This window comes from Molossus molossus, unplaced genomic scaffold (assembly GCF_014108415.1).
Source record: "Molossus molossus isolate mMolMol1 unplaced genomic scaffold, mMolMol1.p scaffold_m16_p_21, whole genome shotgun sequence".
Lineage (NCBI taxonomy): Eukaryota > Metazoa > Chordata > Mammalia > Chiroptera > Molossidae > Molossus > Molossus molossus.
This window is the reverse complement of record NW_023425357.1, coordinates 36,859,490-36,880,867: the sequence shown is the minus strand read 5'-3', so window position 1 is coordinate 36,880,867 and position 21,378 is coordinate 36,859,490. Positions and strand designations below refer to the sequence as shown.

Genomic DNA, 21,378 nt, shown 5'->3' with positions numbered 1-21,378 from the left:
AATGTTGCCACGCTTGAAGTTGTCCCAGAGGCTCCTTACGCTCTCCTCATTTTTTTTTATTGTTTTTTCTTTTTGCTGTTCTGATTGGGCATTTTTTGCTTCCTTATTTCTAAATCGATGGTTTGCTTCTTGGCTTTACCTACTCTACTATTGATCTGTGTAAATCACTCTTTATTTCAGTTAGTGCCTCCTTCATTTCTGCCTGTGCATCCTTCATTTCTGACTGGTCCTTTTTTATGCTCTTGAGGCCCTCACTAAGTTCACTGAGGTTCTGACTAAGTTCACTGAGCATCCTTATAAGCAGTGTTTTGAACTCAGCATCTGTTAGGTTGCTTATCTCCATTTTGCTTAGTTCTTTTCTTGGGGTTTTGTTCTGTTCTTTCATTTGGGACCTGTTTCTTTGTCTCCTCATTTTGGCTGCCTTCCTGTGTTTGTTTCTGTGCATTACTTAAGGAGAGGTGTGGGGCTAGCTGAGACCAGATGCTGCTTGTTTGAAAGGATTTAGGAAAACCTGAAACAGGATCCAAGACAGGCCAATCCTATGGTTAAGCAACTGGCAACAGCTTGGATGGGCCTGAAAGTTGGGTGGGGCGGGGCCTCAGGAAATCACCAGGGCTGGGCTACCAGTGTGAGCCAGGTTACTGGAGTCCCAGATATGGCGGCTGTCTGCCTCCCCAAGGAAAGGCTCACCAAAGAAACAAAGGCCTCTGACAGCACATTTGTCCTGGAGAAAGCCCTCACTCCAGTGCCAATCAGCTCAGTTCATCCCTCTATGTCTCTGGTGCCCCTCGAGTTGCCTCCCCTCCAAGCTTAGAGGGAGTGAGTCCAATAAGTCCGTGCATGGGCCCTTTAAGGAGCTGCCTGGGGCCCCAGCTGCGTCAGCTTCCCTGAGCCTCAGTTCCCGCTGGTTTTTGCAGCCAGAAGTTATGGGGACTTCTCTTCCTGGCACTGGAACCCTAAGCGGGGTGTTTGGTGTGGGATGGGGACCCTCAGTCCTCAGGGAGGACCTTCCCAGCTGAGGTATCCTCCTTATTTTTGTCCACCACACGTGGGTGTGGGACCAGCCTGTCGTGCCTCCGCCCCTCTTGATGTGGCTGCTGCTTTAATTCTGTAGTTGTAGGACTTCCATTCAGCTTGATTTCAGGTGGTTTTGAATGATGGTTGTTCTGTAATTTAGTTGTAACTTTGATGTGGTCATGGGAGGACGCAATACTGCATTTACCTACACTGCCATCTTGACTGGAAGTCCTATAATTTTTTTTAAATTATTTTTTTACAGTCAGTTAAGAAGTAATTTAAAAAAAAAAAAAAAGACAACGTTTTTTAGCCCTGGCTGGTTTGGCTCCGTGTCTAGAGCGTCGGCCCGCAGAGCAAAGAGTCGCGGGTTCGATTCTGATCAAGGGCACGTACCTTGGTTGTGGTTCATCCCCGGCCCTGGTTGGGGTTGTGTGGAAGGCAACCAGTCGATGTTGTCGCTCTCACATAGATGTTTCTCTTTCTCTCCCTTCCTCCTCTTTCTCTCTTCTACTCTGAGATAAATAGAAAAATATCCTCAGGTGAGAATTTAAAATTTTTAAAAATTGGGCCCTGGCCGGTTTGGCTCAGCAGTTAGAGCGTCAACCTGTGGTCCAGAGAGACCTGGGTTTGGTTCCCGCTGAGGGCGCGTACCTCAGTTGCAGTTTGTCCCTGGCCCTGGTTGGTTGTGCAGGTGGCAGCCACTCGATGTGCTCCTTTCACGTCGATGTTTCTCTCTCTCACTCTCTTCCTCTCTCTCCCTCCCACTCTGTCTGAACAAAAAATGGAATAATGTCCTCAGGTGAGGATAAAAAAAAAATTGTGATAAAACATATGTAATATTATGTTTTCTATATAACAGATTTATTAAGATATAATTCATATACTATAGAGTTCTACCCTTTAAAGTATACAGTTCACTGGTTTTTAGTATATTCACAGACTAGTGCAGCCATTACCACTATCAACGTTAGAACATTTTTTTTGTTACTTTTTTTTTATCATTCCTCACCTGAGGACATTTTTCTATTTATCTTCAGATAGAGTGGGAGGGAGGGGAAGAGAGAGAGAGAGAGAGAGGGAGGGAGAGACAGAGAAACATCTATATGAGAGAGACACATCAACTGATTGCCTCCCGCACGACCCCAACCAGGGTGCTGGGACGAATTGCAATGGAGGTACGTTCCCTTGACCAGAATCGAACCTGAGCCCTTTGGTCCACGGGCCAACACTCTAACCACTGAGCAAAACAGGCCAGGGCTTGTCACTTCTTTAAAAAATAAATTTTTAATTGATTTTAGAGAGAGAGGAAGGGAGAGGGAGAGATAGAAACATCAATTGGCTGCCTCCTGTATGTCCCCCACTGGGGATTTGGCCCACAACCTGGCCATGTGCCCTGACTGGGAATCAAACCGGCGACCTCTTGGTGTATGGGTTACTTGTTCAACCACTAAACAACACTGGCCGGGCAATGTTAGAACATTTTCATCACCCCCAAAAACCTCAATACCCATTAGCAATCACTCTTTATTTTCTTCAAACCTCTTCTTTTTGTTATGTTTTTTTTTTTGTTCATTCTCACTCAAGGATATTACTCTATAGATTTTTTTATTTTTTTATTTTTTTTAGAGAGAGAGTGGAAGAGGGAGGGAGGAAGAAGGGGAGAGAGACAGAGAGAAAACATTGATTGGTTGCCTCTTTTATGACCCTGATTGGGGCCAGGGATCGAATTTGCAACCCACGCCCTTGCCCTTGACTGGCAAGCGAACCCTGAACCCTTGTCTGAGGGCTGATGCTCTAAGGCTTAGCCAACCTGGCTTGGGCTGTTGTTTATTTTTTAAATAGCTCTTTCTTCTAGCTTTTTATCCCAGTAAAATAAGGGTTTTCTGTTTTGGAGCTCTAACTTCGTATTTCTCTTGATTTAGTAAGTGGCATGAGTGGTATACTTAAAACATTTTGTTTCAATTTTTTTAGGAAATCGTTCAGTGTTAATAAAATATAGCCTACCGATCTTAACTTTTTTAAAGGGAAAGATAGGGTAATTGACATGTATTGAGTTCTTGCTAACTATTAATCATTGTGTTAGGTTGCTTATCTTAAAAATGGTTCTGTTTGCTACCCAGCCAGTGTGGCTCAGTGGTTGAGCGTCAGCCCATGCACAAAGAGGTCACTGGTTCGATTCCAGGTCAGGGCACACGCCCACATTGTGGACCAAATCCCCAATGTGGGGGGGCATGCAGGAGGCGGCCAGTCAATGTTCTCTCTCATTGATGTTTCTATCTCTCTCTGCCCTTTCCTCTCTCTCTCTCTAATTAATAAAGAAAAAAAATTTTTTTTTTTTTTATCCTCACCCGAGGACATTTTTCCATTTTTTTGTTCAGGTAGAGTGGGAGGGAGAGAGAGGAACAGAGAGAGAGAAACATCGACGTGAAAGGAACACATCGAATGGCTGCCACCCACACAACCGACCAGGGCCAGGGACAAACTGCAACCGAGGTACGCGCCCTTAGCAGGATCCGAACCCGGGTCTCTCCAGACCGCAGGCCGACGCTCTAACCGTTGAGCCAGACCGGCCAAGGCAAGAAAAAAAATTTTTTTTAAAACACGGTCCTGTGTGTTTCAGGTGATCACTTCCTGTCAGTTTAATAGAAAAAGCAGCCTCAGAAATCTGAGGTTCAAGCAGGTTAAGGTTCACACAGCTATGGCCTGGGAGAGCCAGAGTTTAAATCTAGAAGGTTTTGTTTTGTTTTATTGTTTTAATACCTGTAAAAACTCTTTACTAAAAATGTTCATTAACCACATAACACCTTAAAAGTTCCAGAATCTAGGATATATGTAAATAGTTAAATTGTAGGATGCTGGCTAATGATAGCAACACCAAGAGTCTAAAGATGTGGGTTATTTTCTGGGGGTACTAATGTAGTGAAACAATGTAATCTTGAGTACTTTTGAGAAGAGGCTAAAGGCTTATGCTTCTTTCTGTTGTATCAATGAACAGTTTTCTCTTTGGTATCCCAATGATGATCTCTTTGGAACAAGTGGAGGTGTTCAACTGCCTGTGTGAAAATGGATAATAATCACTTCTTCCTAAAAGTGAAGTTGCAAAATACCCTTATTGCTAAACTCTCAGTATATAACTTGGCAGAAGTTCTTTAGCGTTAAATACTCTAGTAAGAGATGCATTTGAAAAGTTCTCTTTATTTGGATTACTTTAACAATCAATTATAAGTTAAAGCTCCAATGAATTATTTTCTAGTTGAGGTAAATTACCCAATGGCATCACAGGGTTTTCTATGGTCTGCTATGATGAAAGGTATGGATTCTTTTTTTTTTTTTTAATTTTCTAAAATCCTCACCTGAGGATATTTTTTTCATTTATCTTCATATAGAGTGGGAGGGTCGGGGGAGAGAGAGAGAGAGGCACATCGATGTGAGAGACACATTGACTGGTTGCCACCCGCACAACCCTGACCAGGGCCAGGGACCGAACCACAACTGAGGTATGTGCCCTTGACTGGAATTGAACCCGCGACTCTTTGGTCTAAGGGACAGTGCTCTAACCGCTGAACCAAACCAGCCAGGGCAGATGTATGAATTCTTGATGGTGTAACTGTGGAGGAAAAAGCTGTTTCTGTGAATCATAAAATTTTTCCTAATGAAAAGTTCTGAATTTTACTGCAAGGAAACTCAGGCCTTGGAGGTATTAGTGATTTGACTAAGGATTCACAGTTAATGGAAAAGGGAGACAGGAGTATAGATCTCCTGAGTTGAGTCTATATTCCTTTTTGTGAATAAACTTAGTGTATATACTTACAACTAAAGTCCTTTCAAAGATTTGGTTTTGTCCTTTACTCTTTTAGCCTACAGACCCCTGAGGAGGCTGAATTTGTGTGATTATATCATTCTGTAATTCTGTGAGTAGTTTTTAGAATTATGGATATGATTATTTCTTATACAGCATCTATTGTTTTCAGAATCTCATTTTAGAAAATGTGGAAATAGAAAAAATTATATACATAATCATACATATATGTAATAATTACATATATTAACAGAAATAATGAGGTACATTTGGTAAAACACACCACTTTTTTTTTTAATCCTCACCCGAGGATATTTTTCTATTTATCTTCAGATAGAGTGGGAGGGGAAGGAAGGGAGGACACATGGATTGGTTGCCTCTTGCGTACCCCCTACAGGGGATCGAGCTCACTATCCTGGTATGTGCCCTGACCAGGAATCAAACTGTCAACCTTTTGGTGCATGGGATGATGCCCAACCAACTGAGCCACACCAGCCAAGGCCACACACCTCTCTCTCTTTTTTAAAATTCTACTTTCTTTATTGATTTTAGAGAGAGGAAGGAGGAGGGAGAGAGATAGAAACATCCATGAGAGAGAACATGGATTGGCTGCCTCCTGCATGCCCCTCGTTGAGGATTGGGCCCACAACCTGGGCATGTGCCCTGACTGGGAATTGAACCGGCTACCTCTTGGTACATGGATTGCTGCTCAACCACTGAGCTGCACCAGCCGGGCACACACCACTCTTAATGCAACTAATGATGTACCTTTTATGTCCCATTTTTGTCTCTCAAAGATTATTATTATTTACTTTCTCATCTAGTAATTTATACATCTAAATTTTCTAATTTCTTCTTTTGTTGATTTTTTTTTTTTTGCTTCCCCTCCATAGATCTTGAGCCAGATGATTGTGCGTCCATTTACATCTTTAATGTAGATCCACCTCCATCTACTTTAAATTCACCACTTTGCTTACCACATCATGGATTGCCATCTCACCCTTCTGTTTTGTCACCATCGTTTCCGCTCCAAGGTCACAAAAACTATGAAGGAACTTGTGAGATTCCAGAATCTAAATACAGCCCATTAGGTGGTCCCAAACCCTTTGAGTGCCCAAGTATTCAAATCACATCCATCTCTCCTAATTGTCATCAAGAAATAGATGCTCATGAAGATGACCGACACATAAATGATCCAGAAAAGGAATATTTGGAAAGGCCTTCTAGAGATCATCTCTATCTTCCTCTTGAGCCATCTTACCGGGAGTCTTCCCTTAGTCCTAGTCCTGCCAGCAGCATCTCTTCTAGGAGCTGGTTCTCGGATGCATCTTCTTGTGAATCTCTTTCACATATTTATGATGATGTGGACTCAGAATTGAATGAAGCTGCTTCCCGATTTACTCTTGGATCCCCTTTGACTTCTCCTGGTGGCTCTCCAGGAGGCTGCCCTGGAGAAGAATCCTGGCATCAACAGTATGGACTTGGACACTCACTGTCACCCAGGCAATCTCCTTGCCACTCTCCTAGATCTAGTGTCACTGATGAGAATTGGCTGAGCCCCAGGCCAGCCTCAGGACCTTCATCTAGGCCTACATCCCCCTGTGGGAAACGGCGACACTCTAGTGCTGAGGTTTGTTATGCTGGGTCCCTTTCACCCCATCACTCACCTGTTCCTTCTCCTGGTCATTCTCCCAGGGGAAGTGTAACAGAAGATACCTGGCTCAATGCTTCTGTCCAGGGTGGATCAGGCCTTGGCCCTGCACTTCTCCCACCATTTCAGTACTATGTAGAAACTGATATTCCTCTAAAAACAAGGAAAACATCTGAAGATCAAGCTACTGTACTACCAGGAAAATTAGAGCTCTGTTCAGATGACCAAGGGAATTTATCACCATCCCGGGAGACTTCAGTAGATGATGGCCTTGGATCTCAGTGTCCTTTAAAGAAAGATTCATCTGGTGACCAATTTCTTTCAGTTCCTTCACCTTTTACCTGGAGCAAACCCAAGCCTGGCCACACCCCTATATTTCGGTGAGTTGATGAAATGGCTGCCTGGTATTTATACTTATGGATTATTGGTGGCAGGTAAAACTACGTTATCTATATGGAATGGTTTGACCTTTTTTTGTCCTCTTTATTTTTCTATTTCTTCCAGACAAATAACTTAAAGTCTGCATGTATTTTCCTTGAGTCTTAAAAATATCTTTAGATAGGCTAAAGTTACACATTTTCAAGTGTATAGATAATGAATTGTAGATAACAAATTGCATTTAAGAATCACTTTTAAATTCTTTTTTTAAATTAAAGTTTTTTTTTTCTTTATTGATTTTAGAGAGAGAGGAAGGGAGAACGGGGAGAGAGAGAGAAACATTGATGAGAGAGAACATTGATTGGCTGCCTCCTGTGTGCCCCCCACTGGGGATCGGGCCCCCAACCTGGGCATGTGCCCTGATCAGGAATCAAACTGGCGACCTCTTGGTGCATGGGTTGATTCTCCACCACTGAACCATACCGGCTGGGCTTAATTTATTAATTTTAGAGAGAGAGAAACATTGATTTGTTGTTCCACTTATTTATACATTCATTGGTTTTTCCTGTATGTGCCTGGACCAGGGATCGAACCTGCAACCTTGGTTTATTGAGATGGCCCTCTAACCAACTGACCTACCTGACCAGGGCTAGATGGAATTATCTTATCTAAAAAAGCTTTTTGTAAAGATGGATTGTAGTATGAATTAAATTACTAATAAAACGAATTGAGAATAGGCTTTTTATATTTTTAAGAGCTCAATATACAAGTGTAATTTGCCTTTTCGTATTTGTGCCAAGTTTTGTTTTTGTTTTTTTAATCCTTACCTGAGGATATTTTTCTGTTTATCATCAGATAGAATGGGGGTGGGGGGGAGGGGGAGAGAGAGAGAGAGAAAGCAAGAGAAAGAAACATTGATGTGATAGAGACACATCGACTAGTTACCTCCTCTCACGACCTGACCAGGGCTGGGGATAAACCGCAACCTAGGTATGTGCCCTTGATTGGAATTGAACCCTTGACTCATTGGTCTGTGGGTTGATGCTCTACCACTGAGCCAAACCGGCCAGGGCTGTGGCAGGTTTTTTGTTTGTTTATTTTCATAAAATTTTTGTCTTTTGACTTTATAAGTTTGATTTTTTTTTTAATTGTGTAGAGGAATTAAAAAATTTTTTTTGTTCAGATTTGTTTCTTTATGGCTTTTGATTTCTTGTTATATTTGGAAGCCTTACCCCACTCTAAAATAATTAAAATATATAAAAGTCTGCCCTGTCCTGTTTGGCTCAGCGGTTAGAGTGTCAGCCTACGGCCAAAGAGTTATAGGTTTGATTCCGGTCAAGGGCATATACCTCGTATCTTGGTTGTGATTCATGGTTTGGTCCCGGCCCTGGTCAGGGTCATGCGGGAGGCAAACTAATTGGTGTGTGTCTCTCACATAGGTGTTTCTCTCTCTCTCCCTTCCTCCCTCCCTCCCACTCTTTCTGAGGATAAGTGGAAAATATCCTCAGGTGAGGATTTAAAAAAAAAGATATATATAATTTTTACATTTTTGATAAAGTTTTAATATATTTTAATTTTATAATATATGCATGTAACATAATATATTTATGTTTATACTATAAATATTTATAGTTTTTGTACTATATATTACATTTGTAAATTTTATATGTATATATTTATGTAGAATCTTGAATCCAGCTAAGGACTGAAGAGTAGTGTAATGACTTTATTTTCCAAATGGCTTATCAGTCATAACAATACCATTTATAGAATCAATCTAGTATATATAATTGATTAGAAAAGACAACTCTACCATATATTAGATCACCAAATAAAGTTGGATCTGTTTACTTTTTTTAAAATGCTTTTTCATTGGTATGAATGTTTATTTGTGGATCCACATCTTTAGAAAAATATAATGTAAAATTATAGTATTGACAATACCTTTGAGCTCATCACTCTGCTTCTGAAAATTATCTTAATTTTTGGGAGGGTTTGCGTAAGTCTACAAAACAGTTGCCCAAACTAGCTGAGAGTCAATGAAATTGAGTTGTCAGACCAATAAAAATTAATACTGTTGAGCTACACAATAGCTCCTGAAGCTTGGCTGAGGCCAGTCAAGGAATCAATGAAGTAATTTAGAAATTTATAGCAAGGCCCTGGCCTGTTTGACTCAGTGGACCTAGAGGTCTCAGTTTCAATTGATTCCTGGTCAAGGGCACGTACTTGGTTGCAGGTTCCATCCTTGACCCCAGTTGGGATCGTGTGGGAGGCAATCTCACATGAATGTTTTTCTCCCCACCTCACCCCCTTCTCTGCCCCTTTCACTCTGTCTACAAACAAAAGAAAGAAATTTACAGTAGGAATTGCTAGCATTTTAGAAGGTAGAAGAGACTTTAAAAGTCCCATTTTACCAATCACTGAGAAGATATACTTTTTAAGACAAATCATTCTAGCTTTGGGTTCATTAATACTTGACCTATAAATATATATGTTGTTTCTTTTCTAATTCTAGATTTTTACTGTTAATATACCTAAATGAACCTGTAGCCCTTTAAGCTGTTGAAATTATCTTACTGATCATTTGCCATTTGTCTCTAAAAGTGACATTTAGCCCCGGCCGGTTTGGCTCACCAGTTAGAGCATTGGCTTATGCACCAAGAGGTTGCCAGTTTGATTCCCGGTCAGGGTACATGCCCAGGTTGTGGGCCAAATCCCCAGTAAAGGGCATGCAAGATGCGGCTAATGGATGTTCTCTCTCATTCATGTTTCTATCTCCCTCTCCCTTCCTCTCTCTCTAAAAGAAAAAAGGCAATAAAGAAAAAAATTAAAAATAAATAAAATTGATATTTAAAGATGCTACAATTATACCCCTTACATTTTTCAGCCAAGTATGTATTAAAATTTAATTTTTACCTCAAATTGCAGTATATTGCTAAGTATAAGCAATGTTTCAGAGATACAGAGTAAAGAACAACAGGGAGGAAGTGGGGGAAGCAACATGTACAATCGGCTTACTTCTACAGCCTCACACCTGGGAGGGAGACTTATATCCTGAGACACAGGGGCCTTTGGATCCTTGGAGAGATACTGATGCACGTACGCAGAGATGTGCATCTTTGCTTTAAGAAATCAAATTATTACTACTTTGTTTTTGTACTTATGTACATACAGTTGAGAAACAGTTATAGTTTTACAAATGTTAGAATTTGTCCTTTCTTTTAAAATACAGGAAACCAAAAAGTTGATAAAATCTATTTTATTCTTCAGGTTAAAGAATTTTTTCTTTCCCTGACAAGTTTGGCTTAGTGGTTGGAGCGTTGGCCTGCAGACCAAAGAGTCTTGGGTTTGATTCCAGTCAAGGGCAAGTGCCTCGGTTGTGGTTGCAGTTCGGTCCTTGACCCTGGTTGGGGTCATGTGGGAGGTGGCCAATCAATGTGTCTCTCTCACATTGGCTGTTTCTCGCCCACCCTCTCCCCCTCCCTCCCTCCCTCCCACTCTATCTTAAGATAAATGGAAAAATATCCTCTGGTGAAGATTTAAAAAAAAGAAGAGTTTTTTCTTTCTTTCTTTTTCCTTTATTGATTTCAGAGAGAGAGGAAGTGAGAGGGGGGGAGAGAGAGAAACATCGATGAGAGAGAACATCAGCTGGCCACCTCCTACATGCCCCCCAGTGGGGATTGGGCATGTGTCCTGACCGGGAATCAAACTGGGGATCTCTTGGTGCATGGGGAGATGCTCAACCACTGCGCCACACCAGCTGGACAAGAATTTTTTATTAAGCACCCACTATATATAATGTTATAACTTATTAAGTGAAGCTTTATCTTGGGATACTTTGTTTCCAAGACCACAGGAAGAAGTGTTGGTGCCAGCAATGAATTGCTGCTTTGTAATAATAGAATGGTATGATGTGTCTTTGTGTGTTTTGTTTATAGCACATCTTCATTACCTCCACTAGACTGGCCTTTACCTACTCATTTTGGACAGTGTGAACTGAAAATAGAAGTGCAGCCTAAAACTCATCATCGAGCTCATTACGAAACTGAAGGTAGCCGAGGAGCAGTAAAAGCAACTGCTGGCGGACACCCTGTTGTGAAGGTATGCAATACTATACATCTGTTAGTGATGAAGTCTATTCAGTTAGGTGCTACTGAGCCTGGAGAGACAAAATTCAAAACCAGAAAGCCTCTATTGAGGCTCTGTGTCCTTGTTGATATGACAGCACTTTTACATTGAGGTTTTTTTGTTTGTTTGTTTGTTTTTTGTTTTTTGCTAGACTAAAAGATATTCCTCCTGGACTGATTCTCTAGCTGGGGAAAAAGATGATAGCCATAAAACAGTTGTTTTTCTTTATTTTTTAAAAATAAAGGCTGTAGGCTCTGGTCGGTTTGGCTCAGCAGTTAGAGCATCAGCCCGCAAACCAGAGAGACCTGAGTTCGGTTTCCTCTAAGGGCACATACCATGGTTGCAGTTTGTCCCCGACCCGGGTCGTGTGGGTGGTAACTACTTGATGTGTCTCTCTCACATCACTGTTTCTCTCTCTCTTTTCCCCACTCGTTCCCTCCTGCTCTGTCTGAGGATGAATGGGAAAATGTCCTCAGGTGAGGATAAAAAAAAAAAAAAAAGACTGTAATGTATTTATAAATATAATACATGCACATTTAAAATTAGGTAATACATACCCAGCTGGTGTGGCTCAGTGGTTGAGCATCAACCAAGAGGTTGCCGATTTGATTCCCAGTTTGGGCACATGCCCAGGTTGTGGGCCAAATACCCTGTGTGGGGCATGTAAGAGTCAGCCAATCGATGTTTCTTTTTTTTTTTTTTTTAATCCTCACCCGAGGACACTTTTCCATTTTTTGTACAGATAGAGTGGGAGGGAGAGAGAGGAAGAGAGAGAGAGAGAGAGAGAGAAACATCGATGTGAAAGGGACACATCGAGTGGCTGCCACCCGCACGACCAACCAGGGCCGGGGACAAACTGCAACTGAAGTACGTGCCCCTAGCGGGAACCGAACCCGGGTCTCTCCAGACCGCAGGCCGACGCTCCAACCGCTGAGCCAAACCGGCCAGGGCGATGTTTCTATCTCTCTCTTCCTCTCCCTTTCTCTCTCTCTAAAAATCAGTAAAGAAAAAAAATAAAATCCAGGTAATACAGAAAAATAGAAAGAAAAAAAGCAATAAATTACCCCAAATCTAAACCACTCAGAAACAAGCAATTGTTAACATTTGATTAATATTCTAAGTAATTTTCTGTGTAGCCCTTGCCAGTTTGGCTCAGCAGTTAGAGTGTTGGCCTGTGTTCCAGAGAGACCTGGGTTGGATTTCCGCTAAGGGCACGTACCTCGGTTGCAGTTTGTCCCCAGCCCTGGTTGGGTCATGCAGGTGGCAGCCACTCGATGTGTCCCTTTCACGTCAATGTTTCTCTCTCTCTCTTCCTCTCTCTCCCTCCTGCTCTGTCTGAAGAAAAAATGGGAAAATGTCCTCAGGTGAGGATAAAAAAGAAAAAAAGAATAATAATTCTCTGTGTATATCTTTAGTAGAAGACTGAATTAATGGCTAGAAAAACAGGAATGAATTTTTTAAGGATGGGATTAAACTGAATGCCTTTTTAATTTAAATATTTAATTTTTCTTTGACTTATTAAAAGAAGATAAAATTAACACAAAATTGTAAAAATTATGTAACATTGAGTATATGAAATTAATGTTTTGAATTATAACAGTTGAATATTAATTTTAATTTTACTTGAAGAAATTTTAAAAACTGAAACAAAAGTAAAACTACAAACTACTGAATCTTAGTCTTCACTTTAAGATGTCTTAAAAGATCTTTCTAAGCTCAAACAGATTAAATTATTGAGAGATTGAATCAGATTTACATGTTATGAAATAACACCCTGCTCTGAAAAATGAGGTAATTGTCTCTTAAACTGCTTACTCTTGCTCTACCTTCTGTATTATTTATTCTTTTAGATCTACAGCCATTGCCCTTTGTATTCTCCCTGTGTTGTTTAGCCTTGGTCCTTTATCTGGTTCGATTTAATGATTACTAATTTGTTTTTATTCATTTCATTAATTGTTTTTGTTTATTATGTGTGTGTATATATATTTTTTAATCCTCACCCGAGGACATTTTTTCGTTTTTTGATCAGATAGAGTGGGAGAAGAGAGAGGAATAGAGAGAGAGAGGAACATCAACGTGAAAGGGACACATCGAGTGGCTGCCACCCGCACAACCGACCAGGGCCGGGGACAAACTGCAACCCAGGTACGCGCCCTCAGCAGGAACCGAACCTGGGTCTCTGAGGACCGCAGGCCGACGCTCTAACTGCTGAGCCAAACCGGCCAGGGCTGTTTATTATATTTTTATTAATCCTCACCCGAGGATATTTTTTCCATTGATTTTATTATTATTATTATTATTTTTTAGAGAGATTGGAAGGAGGGGAGAGGGGTAGAGAGAGAGAGAGAGAAAAACATCAATGTGAAAGGACACATGAATTGGTTGCCTCCCACACTAGCCTCTACTGGGATCAGGGATCAAACCTGCAACCCAGGTATGTGCCCTTTACCAGGAATCCTTTGCTGCCTGGGCCAGTGCCCTAACCACTGAGCAATGCTGCCAGGACTTTGTTTATTTTTGTTTGTTTAAGGAGGTCTCTGGATACTATACGCTTTGGTTTCAGTTTCTTTCATGTTTTAGAATGTTTCTTGCCTTTATATACTCAAACATCAGAATGACTATATATAATAATCTTGAGTCACCTTTTTTTCTCTCTCAGAACTTGTCTTAATGGCATTATATATTATAGTGGAGAAATTATATCTGAAGTGAATTTGAACAAATTTAATTTATGAACTATCATTTCCCATACCCACCATAATTTATGATTTGTCACTATTACCTAAATATGTTTCATAGTTCTTGACAAACAAAGCTTTACATTTCTGGTGGGTTTTATAGTGATTTGTAGCCCCCCCAAAAAAATGAAAAAATAAGTCATAGAAAAAGAGATCAGAATTGTGGTTACCAGAGACAGGAGGTGGGAGTAGGTTGGGTGGGGGAATTGGTTGAAGGTGGTCAAAAACTTTAATTAAGATTTCCCCTGGCTGGTGTGGCTCAGTGGATTGAGTGTAGTCTCATGTACCAAGAGATCACTGATTTCATTCCCAGTTAAGGCACATGCCTAGCTTGCAGGCAACTCATCTTTCTATCTCTCTCTCCATTTCCCTTCCTTTCTCGACAAATCAATAAAAAACCTATTTTTAAAATATATATTTAAATAATTATGGGGCCCTGGCCAGTGTGGTTCAGTGGTTAGAGTGTTGGCCTATACACCAAAGGATTGATCAGTGGAAACAATATACTTGGGTGAAGATTAACAACAACAACAAAAAAAATGGAACAGCCCAGCTGGTGTGCCTCAGTGGATTGAGTGTCATCCCATGGACTGAGAGATTCCTGATTTGATTGCTGGTCAGAACACATGCCCGGGTTTCAGTCTCGATCCCCAGTAAGGGGCGTGCAGGAGGTAGCCGATCGATGTTTCTCTGTTACATCGACATTTCTCTCCCTTCCTCTCTCTCTCAAAAAATCAATAAAAAACATATTTTTTTAAAAAGGAACAAACTGCCGTAGCCGGTTTTGCTCAGTGGTTAGAACATCAGCCTGCGGACCAGATAGTCCTGGGTTCAGTTCCCGCTAAGGGCACGTACCTTGGTTGCAGTTTGTTCCCTGCCCCGGTTGGTGTTGTGTGGGTGGCAGCCAGTCAGTGTGTGTCTTTCTCTTCCTCCCTCTCTCCCTCTAAAGATGAATGCAAAAATGTCCTTGGGTGAGGATAAAAAATAATAATAATAAATAATAATAATAAAATAAAAAGAAACAAACTGTTGATACACATGAGTTGGATGATTCTTCATGGAATAATGCTGAATGGGGGAAAAAAGTCAATCTCAAATGGCTACATACTATTAAATTTTAAATAGTTACATGCTGTTTCTCAAAATGGCAAAGCTGTAGAGATGGAGACTAGATGAGCAGTTGTCAGGGAACCAGGGACAGGTTGAAGGTTGTGAATATAAAGGGGGTAGCACAAGAGAATTCCTTTGTGATGATGGAGAAATTCTGTATCTTGACTGTTATGGTGGTTACTTGAATGAGCACATGGGATAAAGTTGCATTAAACTGTATACATACTTTATAATATAGTGATAAGTTTTATTTTATTTAAAAACTTTTTTTTTCCTTTATTGATCTTTAGAGGGAGAGGAAAGAGGGAAAAACACGATGAGAGAGAATATCAATTGGCCGTCTCCTGCACACCCCTACTGGGTATTGGGCCCACAACCTGGGCATGTGCCCTGACCAGGAATCAAACCTGTGACCTCTTGGTATGTGGGTCGACACTCAACTACTGACCCACACTGGCTGGGCTACATACAGTGTTAAGTTTTATTATGGCATACATATTTGATTCTTATCCCAAAACTTACTGAGATTTTAAAAATGGGGTTTGTGATATTTTTTCATCTTTAGGATTTGTATTTCATCATACACCAAGATCCATTTCCAGATGAAAATTTTTTTTCTTTCCCGCTCCCCATTCCTCCTGACCCCTGCACCCACCCTCCCTCAATGATTTTTTTATATTTATTGTTATGTGCACATTTTCAGTTTGAAGCAGTTTATATTAAGGAAATTTAATTTTGTATTTCTAGTATCTCTGCGATATGTTGCCATGTTTCTGATGTATTCAGATTCCCTCCCCACAAGTAATTTAGCAGAACTGATAATAAAACTACTTTTTTTTTTAATCCTCACCCAAGGACATTTTTCCATTTTTTGTCCAGATAGAGTGGGAGGGAGAGAGAGAGAAACATCGACGTGAAAGGGACACATCGAGTGGCTGCCACCCGCACAACCCAACCAGGGCCAGGGACAAACTGCAGTCGAGGTACATGCCCTTAGTGTGAACCGAACCCAGGTCTCTCTGGACCGTAGGCCGACACTCTCACCGCTGAGCCAAACTGGCCAGGGCAATAAAACTACTCTTATTGAAGCTGCTCTTGTCTGTCCTATAGTGTTCTTTGGGCTTTTACCCTCCAGCTTTAGTTAAATTAAGCAGGCACAGACCTTTGCTATGGAAATGACACAGAAACTTAACAAACAACTTGGCTTACTTCCTTCTGTGAAGCAGAGAGTGGCCTGAGGAGAAGTATACTGATACTAGATGAATGTTTTTAGAGAGTAGTGTTAACAGTAGGAATACTTTGTTTATTGCTTGCAACGTAATGTTCCTCTGAAAATGGGATGAGGTGATAGTCTAACTTATTTGATGTTCCTTTAAAATCCCCAAGATACAAAGGAGAAACCCTATTTTTCTCGAGCAATAGTATATACACTTGGAATAGGTGTTGGCCAAATTATGTTATGAAATATATTCCCTTTGAAATTTTATATACATGATTACCTTCCCCCATTACTGGTTCATTTTACTATCAAAGTATAAAGGACAGGTGGCTTATGTCTTTGCCACGCTGGTATTAATGTGAGTCCTCTAGTATGACTAGGATACTTTGATATATAGTACTTACTAGTACGTTATGTGATATTTGGGTAATTTAATAGCAATAAAATTTTTTATTTGTATTTTCTGTTTTAGAGTTAACTACTTCATTTTGAATACCTGCGTTAGTGGCTATAATTCTTATTTAAATAATTCTATTGGCTAACCTCAGGAATTATTTTGCTCCACCAAGTTGTACTCTTATTCTAAAATTTATTCATTCAACAATGATTGGATGCCTGTAATGTTCTAAGTACTATAGTAGGCTCTGGAAATGACCCAGTGGATACTGTCCCCTTCATAATACTTAGAGGCAAGTGGTTAAGTAAGTGGCATTTCTTTCTCCATTAGATAAACAGTTGGTTCCATAGAATAATTTGCCCCATTTAGGATTAAATAAGAAAGAAGAAAAAAAAAGCAGGTATAGGAGAAAGGAGTGGATAATCACTTATTAACCATGAGTTTGGGGTAATTCCCTAAGCTTTCTTAACTTCAGGCTGAAGTTAATCTGAAAACTGGAAAAAACGATGTATACGCCACAGGAATTTTAGGATTAAATGAACTAATTTAGTTAAAGCATATTACTACTTTTTACCTTCACTTTTTCACCTCCTTAGATATGTGGATAAATCTCATTCTGCTTGCCCGGCTGGTGTGGCTTAGTGGACTGAGCGTTGTCCCATGGACTGAGAGGTCCCGGTTCAATTCCTGGTTAGGGCACATTTGATCCTCAGTAGGGGAGCATGCAGGAGGCAGCTGATCAGTGTTTCTCCCACATCGAAGTTTCTCTCTCTCTCCCTCTCTCTTTCTCTAAAAAAATCAATAAAAACATCTTTCATACAAACCAAAAGAGAAAAGTGGCTGAAGTTAATTTGTGTGCATATGTACACTTGCCATTTCTGCTTTACTTATTAATTTATTTAGGCTTTATTTTGTATTGTTTCTTTATGGAATATTTTTCATTTAATTAAAGCTTTAAAATTTATTAACTTATACCAAAATACATAAAATGAAATCACAGCTGAAAATATTGATAGATTTCTTGACCATATAAACATTTACAAAAAACTGTAACTTCTAGTTAAATATAGTAGATTGGTCCGGCTGGTGTGGCTCAGTGGTTGAGCGTCGACCCATGCACCAAGAGGTCTCCGGTTCGATTCCCAGTTGGGACACATGCCCAGGCTGTGAGCCTGGTCCCCAGTGGGGGACATGCAGGAGGTGACCAACTGATGTTCTCTCTCATCGATATTTCTGTCTCTCTCTCCCTCTCACTTACTCTCTCTCTTAAATCAATAAAGAAAAAAAATTTTCTTTAAATATAGTAGATTGAACAACAATCTGCAGTTGCATCTTAAGCTTATTGGATGAAAAGAAAAACTAATAAGGAGCACAAATCATTTTATACCAAAGAATCCTAGAAAGGCTCAGGAATTTGAGGCACTGGCGTGTCTCTGAAACTGGTATATGAGGTGGGGTTGAAAATGGAAGGATTAGTTAAAAGTCTATATATGAAGCATAATATTTCATTCTGTAAATGTAGTGCAGCTTTTTTTATCCACTCATCTGCTGATGGGCACTTGGGCTGCTTCCAAATCTTGGCTATTGTAAATAACACTGCAATGAACATAGGATTACATTTACACAATGGAATACTACTTGGCCATAATAAAGAAGGAAATCTTGCCCTGGCCAGTTTGGCTCAGCGGTTAGAGCATCGGCCTGTGGTCCAGAGAGACCCGGGTTCGGTTCCCGCTAAGAGCACGTACCTCGGTTGCAGTTTGTCCCCAGCCCTGGTTGGGTCATGCGGGCGGCAGCCACTCGATGTGTCCCTTTCACATCGATGTTTCTCTCTCTCCCCCTCCCACTCTATCTGAACAAAAAATGTGCTTGGATGAGGATTAAAAAAAAAGAAGGAAATCTTACCTTTTCGGACAGCATGGATGGACCTGGGCAATATTATGCTAAGTGAAATAAGTTAGAGAAAGACAAATACCATATGATTTTATTCATATGTGCAATCTAATGAACAAAGTGAGCTAAAAAAAGAAAAACCCATCATTCCTTTGTAATTTTCAGAATTTCATAATTTTTTTTGTTTGTTTTTTTTATCCTCACCTGAGGACATTTTTGTATTTATCTTCAGATAAAGTGGGAGAGAGAGAGAGACACATCGATATGAGAGACACATCGACTGGTTGCCAGCCACACGACCCCAACTGGGGCTAGGGACAAACTGCATCCAAGGTTCATCCCCTTAGTGGGAACCGAATCCAGGTCTCTCTGGTCCGCGGGCTGACACTCTAACCGCCGAACTAAACCGGCCAGGGCAGAATTTTATTTTATTTTATTTTATTTTTTTGGTACGTGCCCCTAGCAGGAACTGAACCTGGGACTGTGTGGTCCTCAGGCCAACGCTCCAACCCTTGGCCAAACCAGCCAGGGCAGAATTTTATATTTCTTAAACGACTTCTAAAATTTGGAAAGTTGTTCACTTACTACTATTTTATTTTATTTATTTTGATTTTTTATTTTGAGAGTATGTTTATTAAACCTAGGTGCAGCCCTGGCTGGTTGGGCTTGGCTGTTAGAGCGTCAGCCTGGGGACTAGAGAGACCCAGGTTTGGTTTCCATTAAGGGCACGTACCTAGGTTGCAGTTTGTCCCTGGCCCCAGTTGGGGTCGCGTGGGTGGCAGCCAGTCGATGTGTGTCTCTCACATCAATGTTTCTCTCTCTCTCTCTCTGTTCCTCCCTTTCTCTCTCCCTCTCTCTCTCCCTCCCACTCTATTTGAACAAAAATGTAAAAATGTCCTCGGTTAGGATAAAACAAACCTAGGTACAGTGAAACACTGAAGGGCTTAGGCTAGAAGCCACAGGAGAGAGCCGAGGCTGAGCTACTTTGGCTCACTGGAAAGTCAGAGAAAAGGAGACCTTGGAGAATAGGTTCAGGGGGTTAGCCAAGGACCTTCCCATTGCTGCCCTGTTGCAGGTCTCATTAGGACCCTTAGAGTTTAGGTGAGGCACGCTCCTGGGAGGGAGAGCATGCCCATTTACTACTTTTTATTATTATTATTATTATTATTATTATTATTATTATTTTGTTCAGGTAGAGTGGGAGGGAGAGAGAGGAACAGAGAGAGAAACATCGATGTGAAAGAGACACATCGAGTGGCTGCCACCCACACGACTGACCAGAGCCGGGGACCAGAGCCGGGGACAAACTGCAACCAAGGTACATGCCCTTAGCGGGAACCGAACCTGGATCTCTCAGGACCGCAGGCCGACGCTCTAACCGCTGAGCCAAACCGGCCAGGGCCCATTTACTACTTTTTAAAGATATCTTTTTTTAAATAACACTTTCTATATCAATAATATATGATACAGATATAAAGATTTGCTGTTGTAAGCTTATTGTAAAATGTATAGATAATTAATTTTTTTTTCTGTGTTTTTTATTCCTGATTAGCTGCTGGGCTATAGTGAAAAGCCAATAAATCTACAGATGTTTATTGGAACAGCAGATGATCGATATTTACGACCTCATGCATTTTACCAGGTGCATCGAATCACTGGGAAGACAGTTGCTACTGCAAGTCAAGAGATAATAATTGCCAGCACAAAAGTTCTGGAAATTCCACTTCTTCCTGAAAACAATATGTCAGCCAGGTATTTTTTTTTTTTTTTAATCCTCACCCGATATTTTTTCATTTGTTTTCAGATAGGGTTGGTGGGGGCATGGGGGACATCAGTGTGAGAGAGACACATCGATTGGTTGTTTTCCGCATGACCCTGACTGGGGCCAGGGATCTAACCTGCAACCCAGGATACCTGTCCTTGACTGGAAATTGAATCTGAGACCCTTCAGTCTGAGGGCCAACACTAACCGCTGAGCCAAAATGGCCAGGGTTAGAGGTTTAGTTTTGTATCCCATAATAGAAATATACACATAGGCATTTTAGGACTAGCACAGTAGTCATTGGGTTCCCAAGTTCCTTCTGTTTTTTCTTTCCTACAATGTTTTTTTAATATTATTTTTATTGATTTTAGAGAGAGGAAGGGAAAGAGAGAGAGAGAGAAACATTGATGAGAGAGAACATTGATTGGCTGCCTCCCGCATTCCCCCACTGGGAATCAGGCCCACAACCTGGGCATGTGCTCTGACCGGGAATCGAACTGTCGACCTCTTGGTGCATGGGTCAACGCTGAACCAGTAAACCACACAGGCTGGGCTTCCCTACAGTGTTTAGTGTATGGGTTTCATTGTCAAAACTGCCTCATGATTTAAAATGGCTGCTGGAGTTCTAGTCATCACAATCATAATCCTAGAAGGAATAAGGAAGAAGTGGTAAAAGAGAACTTCCATCTGAGTCAGACCTCTTAAAAGACTTGTCCCAGAAACTTACCCAACACATTTCATTGATTATTCTTGTATGTTAGGAAGATCTGGGTAAATTTTTTTTTTTTTTTTTACCTAAATACATTGCCGCCTCTAACACTATAGGGGCCTGTTACTAAAGAAAAAGGGAAGAAGGGATATTTAGTAGGCAACTATTAATCTGCCACAATCCAGTATGTGAAACTTACAGTGAAGTTTTTTGCAGAAGTTATTTCCACTAAGCCAAAATGGCCAGGGTTAGAGGTTTAGTTTTAGACTATAATATAGACCTTTCTTAAAATTGCAATAACATCTATCCCTGGCTGTTGCAAAACCGTATCAGTCTCTAGCTTTTTTCTTTTAAATTTATATCTAAGTAATAAATTAGGTAAACTGAATATAACCCCTGAGGACATAGCAATTTGTGATATAATTCTATTATAAAATAAGAATTTGCCTCAAGAAATAACTTATCCTGTTATCTAGTTCTTCGAGAAAAGACAAGTTAATATAAATTTAAATAAAATATCATTTTTCCTGTTTTATTCAAATGGACAGTACTTGAGAACCCAGCACAGTACGTCATT

At 40.6% G+C, this 21,378-nt stretch overlaps 1 protein-coding gene across 5 annotated transcripts in view; it reads left to right on the top strand.

Annotated features, from left to right (window-relative positions):
- NFATC3 (nuclear factor of activated T cells 3) overlaps nucleotides 1-21,378 on the top strand; it is a 133,522-nt gene that overhangs the window by 48,170 nt on the left and 63,974 nt on the right. For 4 of the 5 annotated variants that reach the window (XM_036275777.1, XM_036275778.1, XM_036275780.1 and 1 more), the window contains exons 2-4: nucleotides 5,710-6,847; nucleotides 10,784-10,946; nucleotides 19,883-20,082. In XM_036275777.1, coding sequence (XP_036131670.1) covers nucleotides 5,710-6,847; nucleotides 10,784-10,946; nucleotides 19,883-20,082 — 1,501 coding nt within the window. The remainder of the gene's footprint in view (nucleotides 1-5,709; nucleotides 6,848-10,783; nucleotides 10,947-19,882; nucleotides 20,083-21,378) is intronic. The other variant, XM_036275781.1, reaches the window with a different exon arrangement.